The 23,515-nt window shown below is 38.5% G+C and overlaps 1 protein-coding gene across 2 annotated transcripts in view; it reads right to left on the bottom strand.

Annotated features, from left to right (window-relative positions):
* Yes1 (YES proto-oncogene 1, Src family tyrosine kinase) overlaps window positions 1–23,515 on the bottom strand; it is a 69,368-nt gene that overhangs the window by 7,236 nt on the left and 38,617 nt on the right. For both annotated transcript variants that reach the window (XM_028874093.2, XM_028874092.2), the window contains exons 4-11: window positions 20,789–20,887; window positions 19,552–19,655; window positions 19,307–19,456; window positions 17,064–17,219; window positions 16,681–16,860; window positions 12,966–13,042; window positions 8,477–8,630; window positions 3,769–3,900 (exon numbers count right to left, since the gene is read on the bottom strand). In XM_028874093.2, coding sequence (XP_028729926.1) covers window positions 3,769–3,900; window positions 8,477–8,630; window positions 12,966–13,042; window positions 16,681–16,860; window positions 17,064–17,219; window positions 19,307–19,456; window positions 19,552–19,655; window positions 20,789–20,887 — 1,052 coding nt within the window. The remainder of the gene's footprint in view (window positions 1–3,768; window positions 3,901–8,476; window positions 8,631–12,965; window positions 13,043–16,680; window positions 16,861–17,063; window positions 17,220–19,306; window positions 19,457–19,551; window positions 19,656–20,788; window positions 20,888–23,515) is intronic.

Raw genomic sequence — 23,515 nt, 5'->3', positions numbered from 1 at the left:
TGACTCTGTGCTTTTAGCTCAGCTCAGTTTAGCTCAGTTTTCAGACTCTGAGTGCCTGTTTTCTGTTAGGACTCCCAACCACAGTCTTTCCGTTAGGAGGACCTACTGTAAAGAGCCTATAGGGACTGTTTAATGCAGAATTTCAGTTCTTTTTTTTCCTGGAGCTGAGGACCGAACCCAGAGCCTTGTGCTTGCTAGGCAAGCACTCTACCACTGAGCTAAATCCCCAACCCCAGAATTTCAGTTCTTTTACTGGGGCTCCATCCTTTTTAGGAGCATTTGTACTTCTTTCTCCTTTGTTCAGAAAAACAAACAAATAAACAAATAAACCTCCCCCAAAAAAGCAAAAACTGATGTCCTCACTTGGACTTTATGAATATGCCCACTATAAATGTGATATAAATGTAGGTCTCATTTAAAAAAAAAAGATTGCATTCTTCCTTGGTGGCTGTGAAATATACTGTATTATGTTTCTGTCTAATTCTGTATCTGTAGTGAGATAGCAGATATTAGATTCTCTATTGTGGCTAAAACAGAAAGTGCACCATGATTAAAACTTCAAAGTGAAATGACTTAATATAACTTTTTTCACCTCTGGCTTTATTTACTGGTATAGAGAGGACAAAACTGGATTTTATCCAGAATTATGACTTAAGTAGTAATAAAGTAAAAAAAAAATAAAGGATAAAATAAACCCAAGGGAATGATCATATTGTTTGACTATAAAGTTTAAGAACAGAGGGGTTTATGAAGAGGATGAGGGTCTGGCAAAGTTGGTACCAATACATAAAAGATCCTGGTAGTGTCAAATTGCTAAAGCTGGGGTAGAAAAGGATAGAAAGATGCAAGGTAGGAGTCAGATAAGGGGCACATGAAATTGTGATAATGAGAGGAATACAGTTATAGGTATTGTTAAGGTTGAAAGTGTGAGAAATGACAAGATCACAGACAGAAAGTGCCCAAGCCATGAGATCAGAGAATGGGAAGAAACACTGACATATGTATTAAGATGACTATTGTGTCCTTGCTGTATAGAAGCTTTTCAGACTCATGAGATTCCCATTTACTGTTTGTTGTTCTTAGTGCCTGTGCTACTGTTGCCCTGTTTAGAAGTCTTTTCCTGTGCCAATGAGTCCAAGTAATTTCCCTACTTTCTATTCTATCGGATTCAAGATATCTGATCTTCTGTTGAGATCCTTGATCCATCTGGAGTTTTGTACAGGGTGATACACATCTATTTGGAATCTTCTACACGGAGCCATTCAGTTTCTCCAGTGTGTACTTTTGGCTTCTTTGTCAAAAATCAGGTGTCTGTATGTATGTGAAATTGAGGTTTCAAAACAAAAACAATCTAAATAGTCACCAAATATTATGGGAAACAATATCCCAGCTAGGCATCTTCTAGTACCAAGTAAAACCACCAGTGCCAAGAATATTGATGTTGGCCAAAGGGTCCCATAGAGACACTACCCTAAACATCACAGGGTACTGCCAAGGCTTACTGGCTGTTCTCCATAACCTGGTGGTAAGGTCCTACTGCTGAAAAAAAACACTTATGACATCGAACACAGAGAAGTTGAGCTGGTGCCTAACTAGAAGCTTTACCCTTACTGATTAGCATTCATGGCGCTGGAAGGTACTCTGCATGCACTGGAAGAGAAAGGTTATTAGTATCACCCAGCTACCTACAATAGCAACCTGCCTGCAAGACACCCTGGTTCAATAGTGTCACAAATGGTACAGCAATGACCTTTCAGAATGGATTTAAGGCACACTCTATGAGATGGAACCCATATCTGACACTGCTAAAGTAGCTAAGAAACTAAGACTAGACAGGCTATGGGCCTAGGGGAAAACCTACTATTATTTGGCTAAAGGAATATAGTAATCTAATGACATAGTACTACACCCAGAGATCAGCAGCTTACTTAAGCCATATCAGAAAAATTTCTTCTTGCATAAGATGAGAATTAACACCAAGTCCCACAACTGGAAAATATGCAAAGATTGAGAGATTTTAGAAAACTCAGTCCTAAATGGGATGTCTTCATAAAAAGCCCTCCCCTCAAGGCTCAGGAATCAATGTTGGAAGAAGAAGCAGAAAAGACTGTAAAAGCCAGAGGTGACAGTTGACTCCAAGAAAACAGTGTCTTCCAGATACAATAGGACTGATGCACATATACACTCACAGAGATTGTGGTAACACACAAGATTTGCACAGGTTAAAGCCACATGGGGTCCTAGCACTGAAAGGAGAAAATGGACAGGGCATCCCATCCCTAACTAATAAGGTATTTGCAACTGAAGACCTGCAAACAAAGAGAAACATCAGTTTCTCTAATGGAGTATCACTTTGTGTATCAACCACAGTCTAGGGCAGACTATGCCTAGAAGTAGTTACCCAACACAAAATGAACTCAATGATATTGCTGTAACCTTTTTTTTTGGTTTTTCAAGACAGGGATTCTCTGTGTATCCTGGAACTAGCTCTGTAGACCAGGCTAGCCTTGAACTTTGAGATTCACTTACCACTGTGCTTACTAAGTGCTGGGATTAAAGGCCCAGTGTGGCACTTTTTTTTTTTTTTTTTTGTCTTATTGGTGTTTTGGTTGTTTTGATTTTCATTTCTATGGTTTTTGTTTTTGTTTTTTGAAAGAGGAAAAAAAACAAAGATGGGTGGGTAGAAAGGAGGGAAAGATGTGGGACAAGTTGGGGGAGGGGGAAATGATAAAAAATATAGGCAGTGGTGGTGCATGCCTTTAATCCCAACACTTGGGAGGCAAAGACAGGTGGATCTCCGAGTTAGAGGTCAGCTACAGAGTGGGTTCCAGGACAGCTGGGGCTACACAGAGAAACCCTATCTCGAAAAACCATCTCGCTCTCGCTCTCGCTCTCTCTCTCTCTCTCTCTCTCTCTCTCTCTCTCTCTCTCTCTCTCACACACACACACACACACACACACACACACACACACACACACACACACCATATATTTATATGAAATGAAAAAACTCAGTAAATTAAAAAAAAAAAAAAAAAGAGATGACCACGAATTAAGATAGGAAGGGAGTCTTATCTGACAGGGTGATGAGGAATGGCCATTAAGTGAGGAGAATTTGGATGGCTAAGCATCAGCACATAATGAAAGGATGTGGCCATAGAACGTGACAACACTTCATCTACAGCTGCAAGGATTAAGGAATGGCACGTAAGAGATCACTATAGCAATTCTTCCCGAAGACTGGATTTTCTATGCTTTCACACTCTTCAACTGTCAGGAGACCTCAGTGGACCTGTTTGAGAGCTAACATGCTGAAGGAATATCAATTATAGCTGAATTTCAACTAGCCTAAAAATTCTTCTTGCTACCAAAAACCTACATTAATGTCTTAATTTTTACAGTAAAATAGTTTGTTTTTCCTCTTATTACAAGAGGAAACAATGCTTCTCAAAACTATCTTTTGAGTCTAGAATATCACAATTCTAGAAAAGAATACTTGGGGGGACAGATATAACCTAGAATATTTAAGATATGCTTCTGATATGAGAGTACAGAACATAAAAAGGGCTTTTTTGGAAAACATCTTAGAGAAGCCGAAGTGAATCTAGGACATACCTCCTGTGCTTGCTCAAGGATTCGAGCTCTCATGGATTGCTACATACCCAGTGCCAAAATAAAGGGGTAGGAAAGAAGAACATTCTTGCTGCGTGTACCCCTCATTAAAGCCTATGTTGAGATAACTAAAGAGCTAGAGAAACACAAGCTTACCTGGATATGGCACTCTCCCCTTGGTCACCAGCTCTGTCTGTAGAATTCCAAATGACCACACATCAGACTTTATTGTAAACCGACCATACAGTGCAGCCTCAGGAGCTGTCCACTTGATTGGAAATTTTGCACCTAAAAATAATATTGACAATCTTAAATGTTTCTGAAGAGCCTATTTGTGTAAATGTAAGGTACACGGGTCTAATGTCTATCAATATCCCAATTCTTTGTGTCTTAAGTTTAAATCTTCAAACACAGAAAATATGTGGAAAACTGCACTGACTTTAAATTTTTACATTAAAATAAATCTGTTTTTTCTTATATTTAATGATATAAAAAGTTGCTGGTGGGAACAGAACATGATCCAATAAAACAGCAGAAGTTTTAATAAGACAAAAACATGGATTGTAAAATTAGAAATTTGGGAGCAGGGAGCAAATGGGATCCTGATCTTGCTGTATTTATCTTAGGCTACTCTTAAATTCTCACAATTATGGCTGGGTGGGCATGGTGATGCACACCTTTAATCCCAGCACTCAGGAGACAGAGGCAGGAGATCTCTGTGAGTTTAAGAGCAGTCTGGTCTACAGAGCAAGTTCCAGTACATCCAGGAATAGAGAAACCCTGTCTTGGGGGGGGAAAAAAAAAAGTCTCACAATACTGTGTCAGCCTTTTGAAAATTGGAATTACAAACATTTGCTAAATCAAGCTAAATCTGTTGCTGTTTTTAGTGTGTGTGTAAAATATGTGATGAACAAAGATTAAAACTTCATGCATTAGTCTCTCCCTCTGTCTGGCTTTTTGAGAAAGCGTCAGCTGGTCTCTAACATGCTATTTTTTGAAGAAAAACCATGAACTCCTGATCCTTCTGCCTCTAACTGACAAGTGCTAAGTTTAGAGACATGAGATACTACATTATTATAAAATCTAAAACTTTAAGTTCAGGACATCCAGTGGCTGTAGCCAATTATGGTTGAAAACCCATTCTGGGTCTAATGGCTATTGGCTCATAACCTTAATGTACTTTTGTGCTATCTTTGCAGTTTTTTTGTGGTGGTGATATTTTATTTGTGCTCTACCAAATAAAGCTTGCCTGGAGATCAGAATGTGGAGCCAGCCACTAGTTAACCATAGAAGCCAGGCATTGGTGGCACACATCTTTGATTCCAATACTTGGGAGACACATGCCTTTTATCCCAGCACTAGAGAGGTGGAGACAGGATTTGATAAGGCTGGGTGGAGAGAGCAATATAAGGCAGGAGTAGACAGGAGCTGAACCACTTTCAGCTGAGGAGTTGGCAAGGTAAGAGGTAGCTGTGGCTTGCTCCTTTGTCTCTCTGATTTTTCAATATTTACACCAATTATCTGGCTCCAGGTTTTTATTATTAAGACTAATTAGGATTCCTGCTACAGTTTTTATTGTGCTATCATATTTTTATTGTGTGTTTGTGTGAGTGCACATATGCCTTGGCACTTGCATGGAGGTCAGAGGACAACTCTGTGGAGTTGGCTCTACCTTTCTACCTTTATGTGGGTTCCAACGATCAAACTCAGGTCACCAGGCCTGAGTAACAAGCACATCTGCTAGCTGATTCATTACACCAGCCCTTGTGTTACCATTTTTAAAACACTTTGTTAATTTACACAAATATTTAGTGTAAGACTTGAAAACACAAGCATTTTGCTAATTATTGTGGATACACAAACAACACAGCTTTCATGAAATTTGTATATTTATGCTAGCAAAATTATAAGTGCTATATATACTTGAAGTGATTTTATGTGTGTGTATGTGTGTATGTTGTAAAATAAGAGTTCATAGATATTATGAAAATAGTTCAATTTTCATTTGTCACATAACAAATCTTCATTAAACAGTGGCAACTAAATTTAGCCTTAAACAAATGGTTAGGATTTTCTAAGTAAGGACTACAGGAATATAGGACTAGTTGGAGGTAAGTATGTGTAGGGGTAGAGAAAGTAAAGGAATGGAGAAGGTGGGGAGATGGCTCAACAGTTAAGAGTACTGGCTACGCTTCCAGAGGATCCAGGATTGATACCCAGCACCCACAAGGCAGCTCACATCCGTCCCTCCAGTTCTAGGAGATTTGACACCCTCTGCTGGCCTCCACGGGTACTACACGCATGTGGTGCACTGGCATACAAACGAACAAAACACCCCCCCACATAAAATAAACATAAACCCCTTTTTCAGACTGGAGCCAAATCATGGGTTTTCTACTCTGGTAAAGCTAACTATTCTGGGCATGGTAATTTGTGTGTGTGTGTGTGTGTGTGTGTGTGTGTGTGTGTGTGTGTGTGTGTGTGTGAGAGTGAGAGAGAGAGAGAGAGAGAGAGAGAGAGAGAGAGAGAGAGATTGATTGATTATTAGGCTGTACGTTACAGCATGTTTAGCAGTATGTTAGCCTCTACCTACCAGATGCTGGCAGTAGTGCCCAAATTGGAACAACAAAAAATGTTTCTAGACAGTGCTGAGGTCTCCTTGTGGTAGGAAGAGACAATGGTTGGTTGGGAACCACCTCCAATCTAAGACAACAGTTTAAATAACAACTCATCAAGTTTGTTAAAAAAAAAACAAAAACAAAAAACATTTATCTGAGACAAGGGAGATGGCTCAGTGGGTCAAGTGCTTGTCAGCCATGAGGACTTGAGTTTGGATTCCCAGAACCCATGTAACTTGTGTGTGTAATCCAAGTGCTTTTACAATGAGAGGGTAATTGGAAACAGGGAAATGTCAGGACGCTTAGAGACAGCTAAATCTGGCACTTATCCTGGGAAACAAGGAACCCAATCTCAAGATGGGAGAGTAAAGCCCAAGGCTGTATTCTGACTTTTGTGTGCTTACTGTGTCAAGTGTGTGTTGAGGAGGTCCACAAAGGTTTCCTAGTGAGACCTGAGCTTGCTTTACCCAGCAGAGCTGCATTAGAAAATTGCTTGGCCACATGCAGGGTTACCAGGTGTTTGGAAGGGTCTGCTACATGTGTAGCATGCTTTGATCTAACAAAGGGAAGTATTTTGCCCTGCTCCTTGGCATTCCTTTAAAAATCCCTTTGAAGACGGCTGGTGGTCGTGCATACCTTTAATCCCAGCACTAAGGAGACAGAGCCAGGCAGATCTCTGTGAGTTCAAGGCCAGCCTGGTCTACAGAGCAATATCTAGGACAGGTACCAAAACAACATGAAGAAACCCTGTCTTGAAAAAAAAAAAAAATTTTTTTTTTTGGTTTCTCTGTGTAGCTTTGCGCCTTTCCTGGAACTCACTGTGTAGTCCAGGTTGGCCTTGAACTCATAAAGATCTGGCTGGCTCTGCCTCCCAAGTGCTGGGATTAAAGGTGTACACCACCACTGCCTGGCTGAATACTTTTTATAAAAGCTTAAAATACAATTTTATGATCTCAGTAGCCCCTGGAAAACTTAACTGAAGTCATAATTAGGGGAGTTTTTCTGTCTTATTTCTAGAAGTTTCCACTCCTGTTTCTGTTTAGAAAGAGGTAGGCTTCCCACAAAGGGATAGGCCTCCTATAATCGAATTTGTAAAAGTGTCTTTATAATTAGCATAGTTTTTGTTTACTTGAGTGGACACTTTGAAATGGTTTGACATGACTGTTTTCTCCTGGGAATCAAAATAATCTCTTGAATGTTTTATTGAACATCTGTTAGAAGAGAGTTTTGATCCAGGAAAAGGGCTTGATCCAGCTAAGACTGCTGTAATCACCTTAGACCCATTCCAAGAAAGACATTCCATCTTCATTATCCTCTACTTCTTTACTGGGAGGTGTAGCAGCTATGGAGATCACTGTAGATATTTGCAAGCTCTGTATCCCCTCCTGCCAGAGCCTGGCAAAGACAGGCAACTTTCTTCTTGATAGCTTTCAACCTAAGGCAGAGTATGCTTGATGGAAAGTTTATCTCCACGACAGGTAAGGAAGATCTATCAAGGAGGGCAAACTAACACAGGTGCAGTCTATCTGAGGGGCCTGGGGGGACCTTTTTAATATCAAGAAGGGGGAGTTGTAGATGCCCAAAAAGGTTTCCTAGTATGATCTGAGCTTGTTTTACCCAGCAGAGCTGCATTAGAGGATTGCTTGGCCACATGCATGGGTCTGCACTTGATGTGTGGTATGCTTTGATCTAGCAAAGAGAGGTCTTTTGCCCTGCCCCTTGATATTCCTTTAAAAAGCCCTTTAGAAGAAACAGAAGGGGCCAGTGGATAAGGATCCAGGTCCCCCCAAGCTATCCTGTGTTTCTATGTGTCTCTCTCCCCTCTATCCTTCTATCTAAATATTTCACTTCTCCCTCCTCAAGAGTTTCAGGTGTTTTTTACCTGCTCAGCCATCTTCCTGATCCCTTTTCCCCAAAATCCTGTTGACCTTGAACAGATCTCATAGATGGCTTTGCTACATGGGGAACACTCACACAAAAGCACATAGTCTACAGATAGTTTCTTGCCAGGCCCACATAAACATGCATGTTACACGCTAAGGAAAAAGGTAGTCTCTCTACCTAGATGTGCCCTGTTTCCCACAACAAAAAGCGCTTGCATCCACATCCTACCCTGGTGACAGCCCAGCTAGGCAAGAAGCTGGATAACTATTAGTATATTGCATAAAGTCCTGGGTGTTCAAAACAATGTTAAGTAAGACAAGTATAGGGCACTAGATTATAAGCATCTATGTATGTTATTTTACCTTGTCTTGCTGTGTATTCATTGTCTTCAATTAATCTTGCTAAGCCAAAATCTGCTATTTTGCATACAAGATTTTCTCCTACAAGAATATTAGCAGCTCGGAGATCTCGGTGAATGTAGTTCATTCTTTCAATATACGCCATACCATCAGCAATCTTAAGAGAGGAAACAAAATGAGAGGCAAAATATATGATACAAAGGGAAAAATTTTGTTTAAATTAAAGGGACTGTTGAAAAATTATGTAGTTAAAAAAATTATAGTAACAGACACAGTCCATAAGACAACAGAAAAAAAAACTATAATTAAAAAAAGGCTAAATTAATCTTTATATCCCTAACACTGCAAGGAAAAAACAATCAACATATATTTTGAAGATCAATATTTTATGCCCAGAGTATATCCAGTGATCATGACCAGCACAATGTCCTACTGTCTTGTCAATGGTCAGAAGATCACAAGAGGATGGAGTCTACAGTCTCTGTAGAAAAACTCACACAGTCGATACCAGACACAATCTAAGGTACTGAAGCACCAACAAACTATAGCTTATAAGTCAGATGTGGCCACAGCCTGTTTTCACATGCCTTGAGAAGTGTTAAAAAAAAAAAAAATGACTTTTACATTTTTTTAAAGGGCTGTGAAAACTAATGAGGCCCAACAGAGTTTGTATGTGGCTTGCAAAGCCTAAAAGGTCTGCCATTTTTCTAAGAGAAGGTGACTAAGAGCCTTGAATGCAGGGTCTGGCATATGCCTGTCTCCTCTGAAGTTTGTCTACATTAACAGATGCTATGGATGTGTGGACTTTCACTGACAGGTAAGAGCCACAGTGCTGTGCAACAATCTTTTTCTACACTATGAATATGTATTACCCTCATTGGTTAATAAAAAGCTGACAGACCAGTACCTGAGAAGGAAGTTAAGCAGGAAAGCCAATCTGGGAATGATGGGAAAAAGGGTGAAGTCAGGAGAGATGCCAGCCAGCCACCAAACAAGCAGGACATTCAAAAAAAAAAAAAAAAAAAAGAGGAAACAAGCCATTGAGTCACATGGCAAAGCATAAATAGAAATGTAGGTTAATTTAAGTGTAAGAGTTAGCTAGTAACAAGCCTGAGCCATCGGCTGAGCATTTTTAATTAATATAAGCCTCTATGTGGTAATTTGGGAAGTGGCTGCTGAGTATTTGGGAATTTCTGGAGGAACAGACTTCTGCCTACATATGGCATTCCAACGTGGGGCCAAAATTTCCACATAAAACCTGACAAAGCTTCAAAAAGGATTCTAGACACACAAGAATGGAGTCAAGCACAACTTCTTGGTAGCTGCATTTTCTCAGGTGGGTTCTACATGTTGGCGGTGAGCAGAGGCGCAGCTCTAGGAGACAACTTTCTGGCTCAGTGCTAGTGGCAAAAATAAGTGGCTCTTTTAGGAGGCCCTGCTGCCAAACACTTATATGGTATTTAAGAGCAGCATGATACTCAGTGACAGCGTGGACCTAGAAACTTCCCAGAGTTGAGGCAGTAAACATGGCACTCAGAGCTGGCGGTAAATGTGCTTCCGCCATGAGGCTAGCCTCCCAGGGAACTGAGGGGAGGAGCCAGCATTAGAACGCCATGATCCAAGTTACACAGCAGTTTTTTTTTGCTTATGTAGACAGAAAAGGTTATAGATACACAGTAAAGACAGATTCAGATGGAAAAAAACTCTGAACGGGTCACAGTGTGTTTAAAACTATATGTGAGCTTGGGAGAGAGAAAGAAAAAAAGAATAGAAAAAGTCCTTAATAAGAGAGTAATAAAAAAAAAGACACATAAAGATGGAAAATACACAGAGAGTCTGGATACTATGTTATTATGTTATCTTTAATTTTTTTTACTGCTAATGAACAAATAATTGCTGAGAGACATTTTATCATGAAAGCTACTAGATTAAACCAACCTATATATTTTTAAAATATCCTGACTTCAAAATTGAGTCAAAAAATATGTTACTTTGGGAAAGAGGTTCTGCTTTTATTTCCACAGGAAATGCGAGGCTGTGGATTAATTCTGGGTTAAGAAAAATCAGGTTTGATCGAGGAAGACCCCCTTAAAGTCTCCAATGGAAATGGATGGCCCAGATGATCAAATGTTTCAGAGTGCCTCTGTTGTAGTTTCCTCTGAGTCCTACATCCAGAACAGCTTCAAAGCTGCTGACTGAGATGATCCAGTCTCACAGAATACTCTAGTCAGGACTTGCCCACAATCCTTAATTTTCTCCGAGTCCCCCAAAGATTACCAAAGGCCCCAGTCAACAGGAAGTAGTATAAAGAACTACACCCCCAAAATAAATTATGAATGTTTGTCATCATTCAGGGGGGTTGGTTACAAGTTGTTATGGATAATGGTCAGGAAAAAAATGCTACCCAAAGGAGATTAGATTCAGGGATCTTGTTCTGAAAAGAAAAAGGGAGGATATAGAAAAGACAGGATAAAAGGATAGACTATTGAATCTACTGTAATACTATTAATCTTACATTAGTATGGATTTTGGTTTATTGATATAAATTTAAAGTTAATTTTGTTATACAATATGTATATTTCTACTCTTGTTTAAAGTATTGTGTTTTGCAGCTCATTTAAAATGCAATATATAATTAAGAAACACAGATTAATAGTTATCTACAATAGCAAACTTACAGTCATGTTAGTTAGGTTTTCAAGGTTATACAGAGATACACTTCAGGTAGACAGGCACTTTTCAAACACTTCAAAGACCTAAAGAATATGGCATTTAAAATGTTTTAAGAACTCAGCCTTTTCTAAACAGTGAGACACATCTGCTCTTGGCAGCACCAATTACTTCAAAGAGGATGATGGGTGTTGAAAAACTCCATATGGAGTTTGTTTTCTTTATGGCAAAAGCTAGCCATGTGGGCAAAGAAACTGCCCTTGCCTCAACTGTTGACAGTTACTGTCCAAACTGGACCAACAGGACACAAGAAAGGTCACTGCTGAACTTTGCAAAAAGACAAGCCCTTCAAAATTCCCTGCTTCACAGGAAAGTCTGACAGATATGCTAGGCCTGTAGGTCAGATGCCCCAATGTTACAGCAGAACTTTGGGTGACTGTCCAGGCAGTCTGATGTCCTTGTCACTAGGTAACATTTCACTCTTCTAAGGTCTTTTATAGAGCTGAAGACTAAGTAGTTATAGTTTTCCTTAGTTATAATACAAAGTAAATTAGATACAAAAATTTAGACTCACCAAGACAGAAAATTAAGTATTTTCTCTAATTTTGCCAAAGGCAAATGGATTAGATAGTATTATTGTAATTCTTACTTAATAACTGTTTTTGTTGTATATAGTTTTACCATATTAAGGTTAAAACTTTCCTTTTTAATTAGACAAAAAGGGGGGAATGCTGTGGAACAATTCTTTTCTACACTATGAATATGTATTACTCTCATTGGCTAATAAAAAGCTGACAGGCCAGTAGCTGGGCAGGAAGTTTGATGGGAAAGACAAACTGAAAATAATGTAAAGGAGGGCAGAGTCAGGAAAGATGTCAGTCAGGTGCCAAACAAGCAGGGCATTTAAAAAAATTAGGTAATAAGCCATGAGCCATGTGGCAAAGCATAAACAGGAATATGGGTTAATTTAAATGTAAGAGCTAGTAACAAGCTTGAGCTATCAGCCAAACATTTAAAATTAACATAAGCCTCTGTGTGGTAATTTAGGAAGCAGCTGCCGTGTATTTGTGAGTTTCTGGAGGGACAGAAACTTCTGCCTACACTGCAGAAGCTCATAAACTGAAGGCAATAAATGGTGCCTTCAATACTTATCCTCTATCTTAATAGAAACTTTGCAACAAAAATTCAGAAGTACACAAGACTAATTCTTACTTGTATATTATCTGAGTTCTTGTCTTAGACTATAATAAACAAAAGAACTTCAGCATATACTTTCAGGTTTAATATTTGGAATAATTCTCATCCATCTTAATTATCGTTTTGTTTCTTCTTCTTCTTCTTCTTCTTCTTCTTCTTCTTCTTCTTCTTCTTCTTCTTCTTCTTCTTCTTCTTCTTCTTCTTCTTCCTCCTCTTCCTCTTCCTCCTCCTCCTTCTTCTTTTTTTTGGAGACAGGGTTTCTCTCTGTAGCCCTGGCTATCCTGGAACTCACTCTGTAGAACAGGTTGGCCTCAAATGCCTGCCTCTACCTCCTGAGTGCTGGGATTAAAAATGTGTACCACCACCTCTCAGCCCATCTTAATTTTCTTAAACTTATTTGCTGAAATGTAAATACATAAATTGTATTTGTGGAAGCACCTGACAGGAAGAGCTATCATATTCTAATACTAGCTCAGCTACTAAGGGGCTCACACTGAACCATCTCCAGTGTTCCTTCCTCTTCTAAAATTCTAGTTCATTGCACCAATTTTAATATTATACTAAGATTTTTCTACATTTTAAGCATATGCTTTTGTTTCAAATTGACACATATATATGCAACTACCTGAGCAGCCATATCGACCAGCTGTGGAAGCTTCAAATATTTTCCATCTCCTTCTTTAAGGAAATCTAACAAGCTCCCTGTAAGAAACAGAAAGATATTCCAGAAAAATTCAAACATTACACTAAAATGGAAATGAATATTCTTCAATTCTTTAAACAAATCATTAAACCAGAAAACTTTTCAAGTTTTTTGTCTTTTGTTTTGTTTTTGTTTTTTCGAGACAGGGTTTCTGTGTGTAGCTTTGTGCCTTTTCTGGAACTCACTTTGGAGACCAGGCTGGCTTTGAACTCACAGAGATCCACCTGGCTCTGCCTCCCGAGCGCTGGGATTAAAGGCGTGCGCCACAACCGCCTGGCTTATATATATATATATTTGGGGGGGGGGGCACTTTTGGAGCTATTAAGGATTCCAGAGGAGTACCAAACTAAAATTTTAAAAATTCTCTTAATAACAGATTTTAAAGGAAAAAAACTACCACTTCCCTATCCTGGGAGAAAATATCACCAGATTGGTTACTCCCCCCATACACTTTGATCAAGATTCTGTGATGAAAAAGGTGTTAGAACTACGTATCTTAAAAGTCAGTTTGAAACTAGTATTCAGCCAACTGGGAATATCATGGAATTGTTACAATTGTATACAAGCAACTCATGCTGGCTTGATGGATAGCTCCTTGGTGTCAGGAGATGGCACCATGGGGACAGCCAAGTATGAAGAACTCAGCAAAGTGAAAGGTTAGGAAGGCAAGTCTGGTGGTTCCCTCTACTATGAGTTAAAAGCATACAACATGAGATAAAACCAAATAACGACACATTTTTATAGAAGTAAAACAAAACAACAAAAATACCCATTTTCATAAGAAAGGCTGAGAATTTCAGATTAAAAGGCATATAAAGAGCTGGGCCATGGTGGCGCATGCCTTTAATCCCAGCACTTGGGAGGTAGAGGCAGGCAGATCTCAGTGAGTTCGAGGCCAGACTGGTTTACAAATCGAGTTCCAGGACAGCCAGGGCTGTTGCACAGAGAAACCCTGTCTGGGGGCGGGGCGCGGGGGGGGGGGGGGATGACAAAAAAAAAGAGATAGCAATTAAATATTGGGCTTTACCATGGATTCCACACTAGATCAGGAAAGTATAATTGGTAGAACTGGCAAAGAGAGAGAAACAAATTCTAAGGGTCGAGAATAATATGAACAGACTCAGGGCAAAGCTGGGGCCAACATGGCTCAATAGTAGAGTGTGTTCTTAGAATATACAAGACCCTGAGTTTGACTGTCAACGCAACAGTAGGAAAAAACACAACATGGAAATCAAGAACAACAAGAAAATCTGTCTGCAACAATAGATTTATGATAAAGCACATGAGGCAATAAGCTTTAATGGATTACAGGGGTCTACTGTCAAACAACTGAATATTAATGAGTGAGGAATTACTGCATTTTAAAACCAGAAACAACTTCTACTATTTTATATTCTCAATCTCTCACCTGGAAATAATCTTAACCAAATTATGTAACAACACAGAATTCTAGCATTTTCTCCCAATTGTGGATGGTCCATTAGTCTTACCCATTTGATTCTTTATGCTGCCAATGTCTTGACTTACATTTCTTTCTTGTGCTTTTCTCACTTCCTCTTCTAGTTCATCTAATGCACTCATTCAAATGCCATAGGTGACAATGTCTGTAGCCTAAACACCTTCCGAAGAAGACATACACTTTGGAACTTTAGGTATGTTTTGGCTTAATAGGCTTTTGGCTTTAGTTCTTTTAAAAGAATTTTTTCCCTCCTGTACCAAATTTGAATGTGTAGATGCCTCCATCACTACTAGCAGGAACTATATCACCAGCCAAGGGGGACTACTAGAGAAGGTGACATAATAGTTACTTAACTAGTCTGATTCAAAAAAAATAAATAAATAAAAATAACTCAGGCAGTGGTGGCACAGGCCTTTAATCCCAGCACTTGGGAGACAGAGGCAAATGGATCTCTGAGTTCAAGGTCAGCCTGGACTACACAGAGAACCCTGTCCTGAAAAACCAAAATAAATGAATAAATAAAAAATAAATAAAAATTTTAAAATAGATCCAATTAAAAAGGGGTAGATTCAGGCTAATCAGCATCAGTTACTAGATTCTCTTCAAAAGCATCAATGTCCTAGAAATAAATAGGGAAGAGCATCAACCTTGTCTGGCTTTGCCCCTGGCTCTAACTAGCCTTACATAAGAGCCCACCTGTGCCTGGACTGGCGAGGATGAAAAATTTCAATTGACAGCAGGGGAGAACAGTTTCTGGAAGTCTAGTGTGTAAGAACTATGTTTATATAAAATGAGATAAAAATTATACCTTTTGGTTTAATTTGTCTACTTTTTTTATTGCTCTAGCAATTCCATTTCCTTTAGTTAAATCAACTATGAAAAGACTCAGTCTGTCTAATTTTCCTTTAAAGTCTCATAAGATCCTGTGGGATAACTGGGAATAACCACTATTCCATTAAAAAAAATCACATTTGCTCTTTTCAAAAGTCTACAGAAAAGTCTTAAGTTAGAAAGTACTATATGACAAAAATCTGTATAAAAAAAGAGGGCCTGCAAGAGGGCTCAGTGGGTAAAGGTGCCTGCTGCCAAGACCGGTGACACCTGAGTTCAATCCCCAAGACCTAAATGGTAGAAGAAAAGCCAACTTCTTCAAGCTGTCACTCGCCTCCACATATGTGTCATGGCACCCATACATATACGCATCCAAAATACATAAATAAATGTAATTTTAAGGGAGAAAAGTAAATTCTGTGAGCTACATTAGCAATCTGCTTGCCAGGTATACTCACTGGTGTAATAGGCGTATGAATGTTATGAGAGTAACCATCCATCTTCTGGCTGGACTTAAAAGGCTCAGTTCATAAGATGGAACCCATACCTGACACTTAATGAGACCAAGAACCTCTGAGAGCTAGATCACGGACCCCAGAGTAAATCTACAATTATTCTGTTAAATGAACAAAGCAATAAAAGGATTCCTAACAACATACTGTTATACCCATAGAAAGAAAGGTGTACCACTGAGCCTCATTAGAGATGACTTCTTACAGCAGGAGGCAATTAACACAGAATCACAACTGGACAACATGCAGAGAGTGAGAGACTTTGAAACACTGAGATCTAGATGGAATCACACCCCTTCCCTCAAGGCTCAGGGATCTATGCAAGAGCCAGATGACTCCATGATAACAGCATTTTCCAGACACAGCAGGTGTGATGCACATATGAACTCACAAAGACTGTGACAGTATGCACAAGTTTAAACCAGACAAAATCCCAACAAAGAGAAGGGTAAGTGGGCAAATAGTCCAACTCCTACCCAAGAACCTATTTGCAATTGACAACTGCTGGGAAAGGGAAAAACCTTTTTTTTTTTTCTTTTTCCCAGTGGAGAGACAATGGGTGTACCAACCACACCTCAGGAAAGGCTGAATGCTCAGGAATAGTGGCCAACACAAAATGGACTCCATGTTTTTGTTTTTAATTTTGATTTGGGTTCTTCTTAATTATTTTGTCTTTTTATGAGAAAGAATATAAAATTGGTTGGGTGAGTGGGTTGAGTATCTGGGAAAGAATATGATCAAAATATATTGTATGTTTTTTTAATCTAAAAAAGAACAGAAATGAACTTGTTTAATTGCAACAGAACCACGTAAAAGACAATTCATATGCACTTACCTTTTGACATAAACTCAGTGACAATATAAATTGGCTCTTCAGAAACAACTGCATACAGCGGAACAAGTTTATCATGTCTTAATTTCTTCATTATCTGAGCTTCTTGAAGGAAAGATTCTGGCATCATTGTACCTGGCTTTAGTGTTTTGATTGCTACTTTTGTGGTTCCATTCCACGTTCCTAGGAAAACAATTTATTTGACACTTTCAATATTTCTGTATCTGAATCTGTATTTGAAGGGATTTTAGACCAAAATCCAACCAACAATAAAAGTTATCCTACATAATTAAGTACATATTGTACATATTTTATCATATTTTGCTATTTTAATTTATGGTTCCACAGTAACAAAATGAAGTAACAACAAAGCTCAGGCTTCTTACCCATCCACACTTCACCAAAGCATCCTTGACCTAGTTTAACCTCTAGTCGCAACGATTCTCGAGGGATTTCCCAAGCATCTTTTGCTAGACCTTGAGTCTGGGGTTTCACAGTTGGACACACAGTTGTTAACTTGTGGCATAAACCATCAGCATGTTCTAGATAAATGAACAGGATATACTGTAAATGAATTACTTTCAAAGTTAAGACAATTAGTGTGTATATATACATACATATATGAACTCAGTGATTTACCTGCTTCTAGGATTAAAGGGGTATGTCACCATACCTGGCTTATTATTTGGTTTTTCAAAAAAGCTTAAGTCATTGAATTCAAGTCATAATCTCCTACAAGCTATCAACTTTCTTCTAAAACTACATGTATAATAGGAAGGTTTCCATAAGAAAGATATGAAGTATACACAAGTGAAACATTTTAGAAATACATTTATGCTAATATTTGTTGACTACATATGCTTATGTTATTGTGTCAATTAGTACTATGTAAATCTTTCATATAAATTGATCTTGGAAAACCTAGAGAACTGTTCTAAGGTCCCAGCTAGTAAATGAGAATTCAAACACAGATCTGTCTGCCTCCAAAATTCCACTATGCTTTTCAGCAGGTAGATAGGGTGTCTGAGACAAGGTCTTGCTATATATTCTGGGCTGGACTTGAATTCAGGTTCTTCCTGCCTCAGTCTCTTAAATGCTGGGATTAAAGGCCTGCATCACAGCTTAAAGCTCTGCTTAGACCACTAGGATTCATGTATTTCCCCAGGGGGATGACCATTAGTTGTTATTTCTAATAACCACTAATTTGTAAGACTCTGAAAATCAAGGAAGAAGTTGATGTAAGTGATTGAATTTTAAATAAAGGAGACCTAAAGGCAGCCAGTCCAGATTCATAATGGCTTGGTTTGTGTACCCTGCTTATATAAAACTTCTCATTGTAAGTGAAACACATTTCCTCCCATTCTTATCAAGTAACCACTCAAATTCACATTCTAACAGTGGCAATTACAAGTTAACGCCAGCTTGGAAACGTTCCATTAATTTCAAGCTTGCTGATTGACTTGATAGTTTCAGTTTGCTGCTAGCTGTCATAGAAAAAGAATTGCCATGGAAACTTCCCCCTCGTAGTACTAATTATTTAAAGACTTTTAGATGCATTTACATATCCAATTGGCAATGAAAAAATTTAAGACCCAAGACTGCAAATCAGAATACTTTTCAAAGGTCCTTGAAAGACCAGAATGCCTGTAGCTGCTATAGGTCTATTTTTTTGGATAAGAAATAGCATCTTCAAATTGGACTTTGTAGAGTCTATATTTTAGAAAGTCTTAAAAGATTCAGCTTCTACAGAAGGAAATCAAAGAAGATATCTGAGAACTTTTTTTTTTTTTGGTTTTTTTCGAGACAGGGTTTCTGTGTAGCTTTGCGTCTTTCCTGGAACTCACTTAGTAGCCCAGGCTGGCCTCGAACTCATAGAGATCCGCCTGGCTCTGCCTCCCGAGTGCTGGGATTAAAGGCGTGCACCACCACTGCCCGGCTCATCTGAGAACTTTCGACTCTATTCCTTTTTCTTTTTTGCAGTGTTGGGGAGGAAACCTTAACACACGTAAGTAAGCGCTTTACCAGTGAGCTACAATCCTAGCTCTGAGATAACTTTTTTATATTACAAGTTTAATTTTAGCTACTTAATATACATAAATATTTGCTGTCATGTTTTGTAACTTACTGTCACAATCTATCTTAGCATTTATACATTATGATCTCGAACTCCAATGTAAGCACTATGCCAGTAAGGCATAATGATTCCAATTACAGTCTGATTTAAGCCTGATATCCAATCGCCCAATTTATGGTTCTGCTATGTTGCCTGGGCCATTGTTCCTCATTTTGAAACCAGAGCACAGCCAAGTAAAATGGCTTAGCTGGTACTTGTGGCCAAGCCTGGTAATTTAATCCCCAGGACCCACAAGTTATGAAAAGAGGACTGAGTCCCTAAGTCGCTCCCTGACCTTCACATATGTACCACAGCATGGGTGTGCATACACACGATCACATGCACAAACACTAAATAAATAATTTAAAAAAAAATCCAACCCAGAACACCAACATCTATTGGAGATTTACTGTGTGTAAATATAAATGAGCATATTAAAGCTTAAGAGAGATAAAGAGTTGTCCTCACAAAATAGAACGTCAGAGATTAATTCCTACCTCTGAAGTGCTCACCTACCTGTGTAATGCTTCACCAGTTTCTGCAGAGTATCAAACTGAGCTCTGGTCGTGATGTAGTATCCACCATTGTCAAGTTTCCTAATTTTATAATGCTTCACATTGTCACCCCTTACCTCATCCCAATCACGAATTGAGAGGGAATAAGCACCTGCGGTGGAAGGAGGGGGAGATGAACACATTCACTACAGCTTCCTCAAACCATGCCTAAAGCACGTTATGCACATATTAATATAATAATCATACCTTTAGTGGTTTCACTTTCTCTTACTAAGAATATACCTCGCTGATTCCCAGGATTCAGAAGTAATCTTTCAGCATCTTTTCTCCCCATTTTGCCAAAATACCATCTGAAAAAAAAAATTATGATGTTTTGAGTTAAAAAGGTATGAGGATCAGAAAAATTACATACATGTATCAATAAAAATGGAGTGTGACAGCCTGGTAGTAATGGCACACTCCTTTAATCGGAGGCAGAGGCAGAGGCAGAGGCAGGAGGATCTCTGTGAGGTCAAGGCCAACCTGGTTTACAGAGCAAGTTTCAGGACAGCCAGAGCTACACAGAGAAACCTGTCTTGAAAAACCAAAAACCAAAAAACAAAAAAACCAAAAACCAAAAACCAAAAAGAAAAGAAAACAAAACAAAACAAAAAACCGCATGCCTTTAATTCTAGCACTTGGGAGGCAGAGGCAGGCAGATTTCTGTGAGTTCAAGGCCAGCCTGGTCCACAGAGCAAGTTCCAGGTCAGCCAGGGCTAAACAGAGAAACCCTGTCTCAAAAAAAACCAAACTAAAACAAAACAAAAAACAAAACTGTGGAAATATGCTCTAACAGTTTTTCCATGTACTATCTATTCAGTATGTCTCTTAAATTCCCCTTACCAGCCAGTAAACCAGCAAATAGAGAAGGAAAGACAGAAAATCTGTCAGTGAGGGGTAATGAATTCTTTGGAAACAAGTATGATCACTTGTATTCAGTAAGATGCAAGGAGATCATACCAAAACTATAGGGGACTCCAAACTCATGTGGGTTTGATTTAATAAAGCTTTGTGACAAAAATGACAGTCATTGCTGTGGGAAGGTTCACAGAATACTAAAGACAACCAAACAAAAGTCATAGTAGAAAAAGAACACTGTTGTGACAATTTGTATCAGCAAAAACAAACAAGTATCACAAATGTATACACTGTGCAAGGAGATGAAGAGATAGTCTACAGAGTGTAAAAAAATGAGTTTTAAAAATAAACAGAAAAATAAAGGAAAGAGACTAAATACAATGTACAATGACTAATGCAGATTTACTTGCTGTGTGTCTCTGAGCAGACACATTAATTATTAATTCTCAAACAGCATTTATTAATATGACACATTAGATGTATTAAGACTGGTATATAACTGTGTGTAAAGTTGTGGTTAAGCAGAATGTGCATCAAAACATTATAAAAGTCAAAGTGATTAATAGAATATGAAGTAGCACCATACTCTTCTGCCTGAATGGAATCTGCAGGTGCTACATAATTGCTAGGGATATAACCATTCTTTCCGGTAGCAATTGATCTTGCTTCCCACCAGTCTCCTTCCCTGAAAGACAAAAAAAACCCAACAATCACTACAATGCAGACGCTTACCCCAGGTGTAATTCTTATCTCAAGCAAAGAACAGGAACCACTTTCATTTTTAATCTCGATTTTTTATGGATTAATCAAACAAAGAGCTAAATTCAAAAGAGGGGTATTTTTAAAAGCTGGTTAAATAAATTAAGACCACATAAAAGCACAACTGCACCTATCTGTTCTAAACCAACAGGAATAAATACTAAATACTGCACACTTGAATTAGACTTACCTTTTTCATGTTAATTCTTTCAACTAAACCTGACGAACTATGCTGAATAAAGAAATTTACTAAATTTTAAATAAAATTTTAGAAGTTTGAGATTTTATTTGTATGCCATACACATCTCACATTTAAAGGACAACATTTAAGGGTTTTAATATATTCAGAGTTGTACAGTCATCAAAATAACACATTTTAGAACATTTTGCCACCATAACAACCCTGGGCTGGCAAGATAGCTCAGCAGGGGAAGGCAGTTGCCACACAAGCTACTGACCTAAGTTCAGTCCCCAGAGCCAGTGGAAAGGAGGAGAACCAACTACATACACCAAGCCGCCTCTGGGCTCCATGTGTGCACCCCCCACACACACACACATCATACACATACTGATAAAGAAAGAAAATAAAGGTAGAAAGATAGAAAGATAGATAATCTCTATGGACATGCTTTTTTGTGTGAGATGGGGCCATTTATGAAGTCTTTTGCGATGGCCTTCTTAGAATAATATTATTAACGTTCACCCATATTTTAGCCTATGTCAGATAATTTTTTGTTGTTGTTACCAAATGCTTCCTTCTTAATAGCATATAAAATTGTAACTTTTAAAAAGTCACCTAAGGAATAAAATAAAAGGCCTTGGTATGCTTATAGCCAAAAACTTAACAATGAATAATAACAATCCAAAGTTGATTTTCTAGAGCTGGTGAAATGGTTTGGTGGGTAAAGGCACTTGCTTCCAAGTCTAACAACCTATTTCCAAAAATTGTCCTCCACACGTGTACCGTGGTACGTGTACATGCCCACAGTGTGTGTGTGTGTGTGTGTGTGTGTGTGTGTGTGTGTGTGTTTCTCTCAAAACTATTCCTTTAAAAAAGTTGGCGCACGCCTTTAATCCCAGCACTTGGGAGGCAGAGGCAGGCGGATTTCTGTGAGTTCGAGGCCAGCCTGGGCTACCAAGTGAGTTCCAGGAAAGGCACAAAGCTACATAGAGAAACCCTGTCTCGGGGAAAAAAAAAAAAAGTTGAATTTCTAGTGGTAGTGGCAAAAGCCTATGATCCAGCACCCAGGAGGTGAGGGGCAGTAACAGTGAGTTCAAAGTCAGACTGGGCCATATAGCAAGACCCTGATTCAAATAAAACAAGCATGTTATTCAAAAACTGATATCCAAATATCAGCAAGACTAATACTATAATTCAAAACATGAGAACTGTATATTGTTTAGAATATATTAACCTTGGCTTTTCCAAAATTCCTATGAAAATATCTCTAAAAAGAAGTTATATGTGATTCACAACTAAAGATTACATGTTATTGTACAAACTGAAATTTTTATACATGTTTAAAGTGAATTTATTCTCTAACAAAAAGAATTAAGAAAGTTTTTGATAATTTAACTATTTGAAAATAGATACATTGATTAGTGGTGTCCTAGAATATATTAAATCTTTTCTCATATTCATTATAAAGTCTTACTATGTAGCCCTGGCTGGCCTAGAACCTGTGGTAATCCTTTCTTAGACTAAAACTTTGCATTAACTACGTCATTCACTGAGTGTTACTAAGTGTAAGGCAAACAGCAGTCCTTAAGCTCAAGAACAGACTCTGGAGCAGGGAATGACAATTTTAATGGTACTAACACTCTGACACTTCGGAGTTGATGAATCTTTGTCATGTACATAGCAGGACTTTATCAATATCCGTGGCTTATTACACAGGTGACAACAGCCACACTCTCATCCTGACTGTGACAACCAAAAGTATCTCTAGACAATGCTAAGTACTTACTGTGTGATTCTGCCGAGACCCACTGGCCTAAAAGAATGACAAGTCAAAACAAAAACTGTAATTTACAATGTGATGACAACCATGACTGAGGTTTGTAGAGCAACATGCAAATACCTAAGAGAAACACTTCATAGAGTAGGGTGTGGGAACTGAGCCAGGCAGGAGAAGAACAAGACAAGGAGAGGAACCACTGAAAAGGGCATAGGAAATATCTTTTAAAGGATGAGGAAGGCTAACTTGAAAGAGGAAAGAAACATGGGATCAAGTATAGCTTAGTGACAGAGCACAGGCTCGCATGCTTGAGGCTCAGGACTCCATCCCCATCTCAAACGGGCAACCCTTCCACCCCATAAAAAAAGAAAGACATAGACCATTCTATTTCATTCTAGAAAAGTCATTCTAGAAAAAGAAATAGCATGTGTAAAAGCATAAAGAGGGTGAGAAACTATTGTACTCAAAATATTGCAAGTACTTCAGTATGGCTGTGTAGCTTTAAGTCTTCATAGCATCATTAGCTACTGAAGGATCTTAAGGCAGAGACACACAATCACAGTTTATGTTCTGGAACAGTAAGTGGTAACAGATGG

Source organism: Peromyscus leucopus, chromosome 13, assembly GCF_004664715.2.
Source record: "Peromyscus leucopus breed LL Stock chromosome 13, UCI_PerLeu_2.1, whole genome shotgun sequence".
NCBI classification, from domain to species: Eukaryota; Metazoa; Chordata; class Mammalia; order Rodentia; family Cricetidae; genus Peromyscus; species Peromyscus leucopus.
Note: the sequence above shows the minus strand (reverse complement) of the source record. Positions and strands in the feature narration are given on the sequence as shown.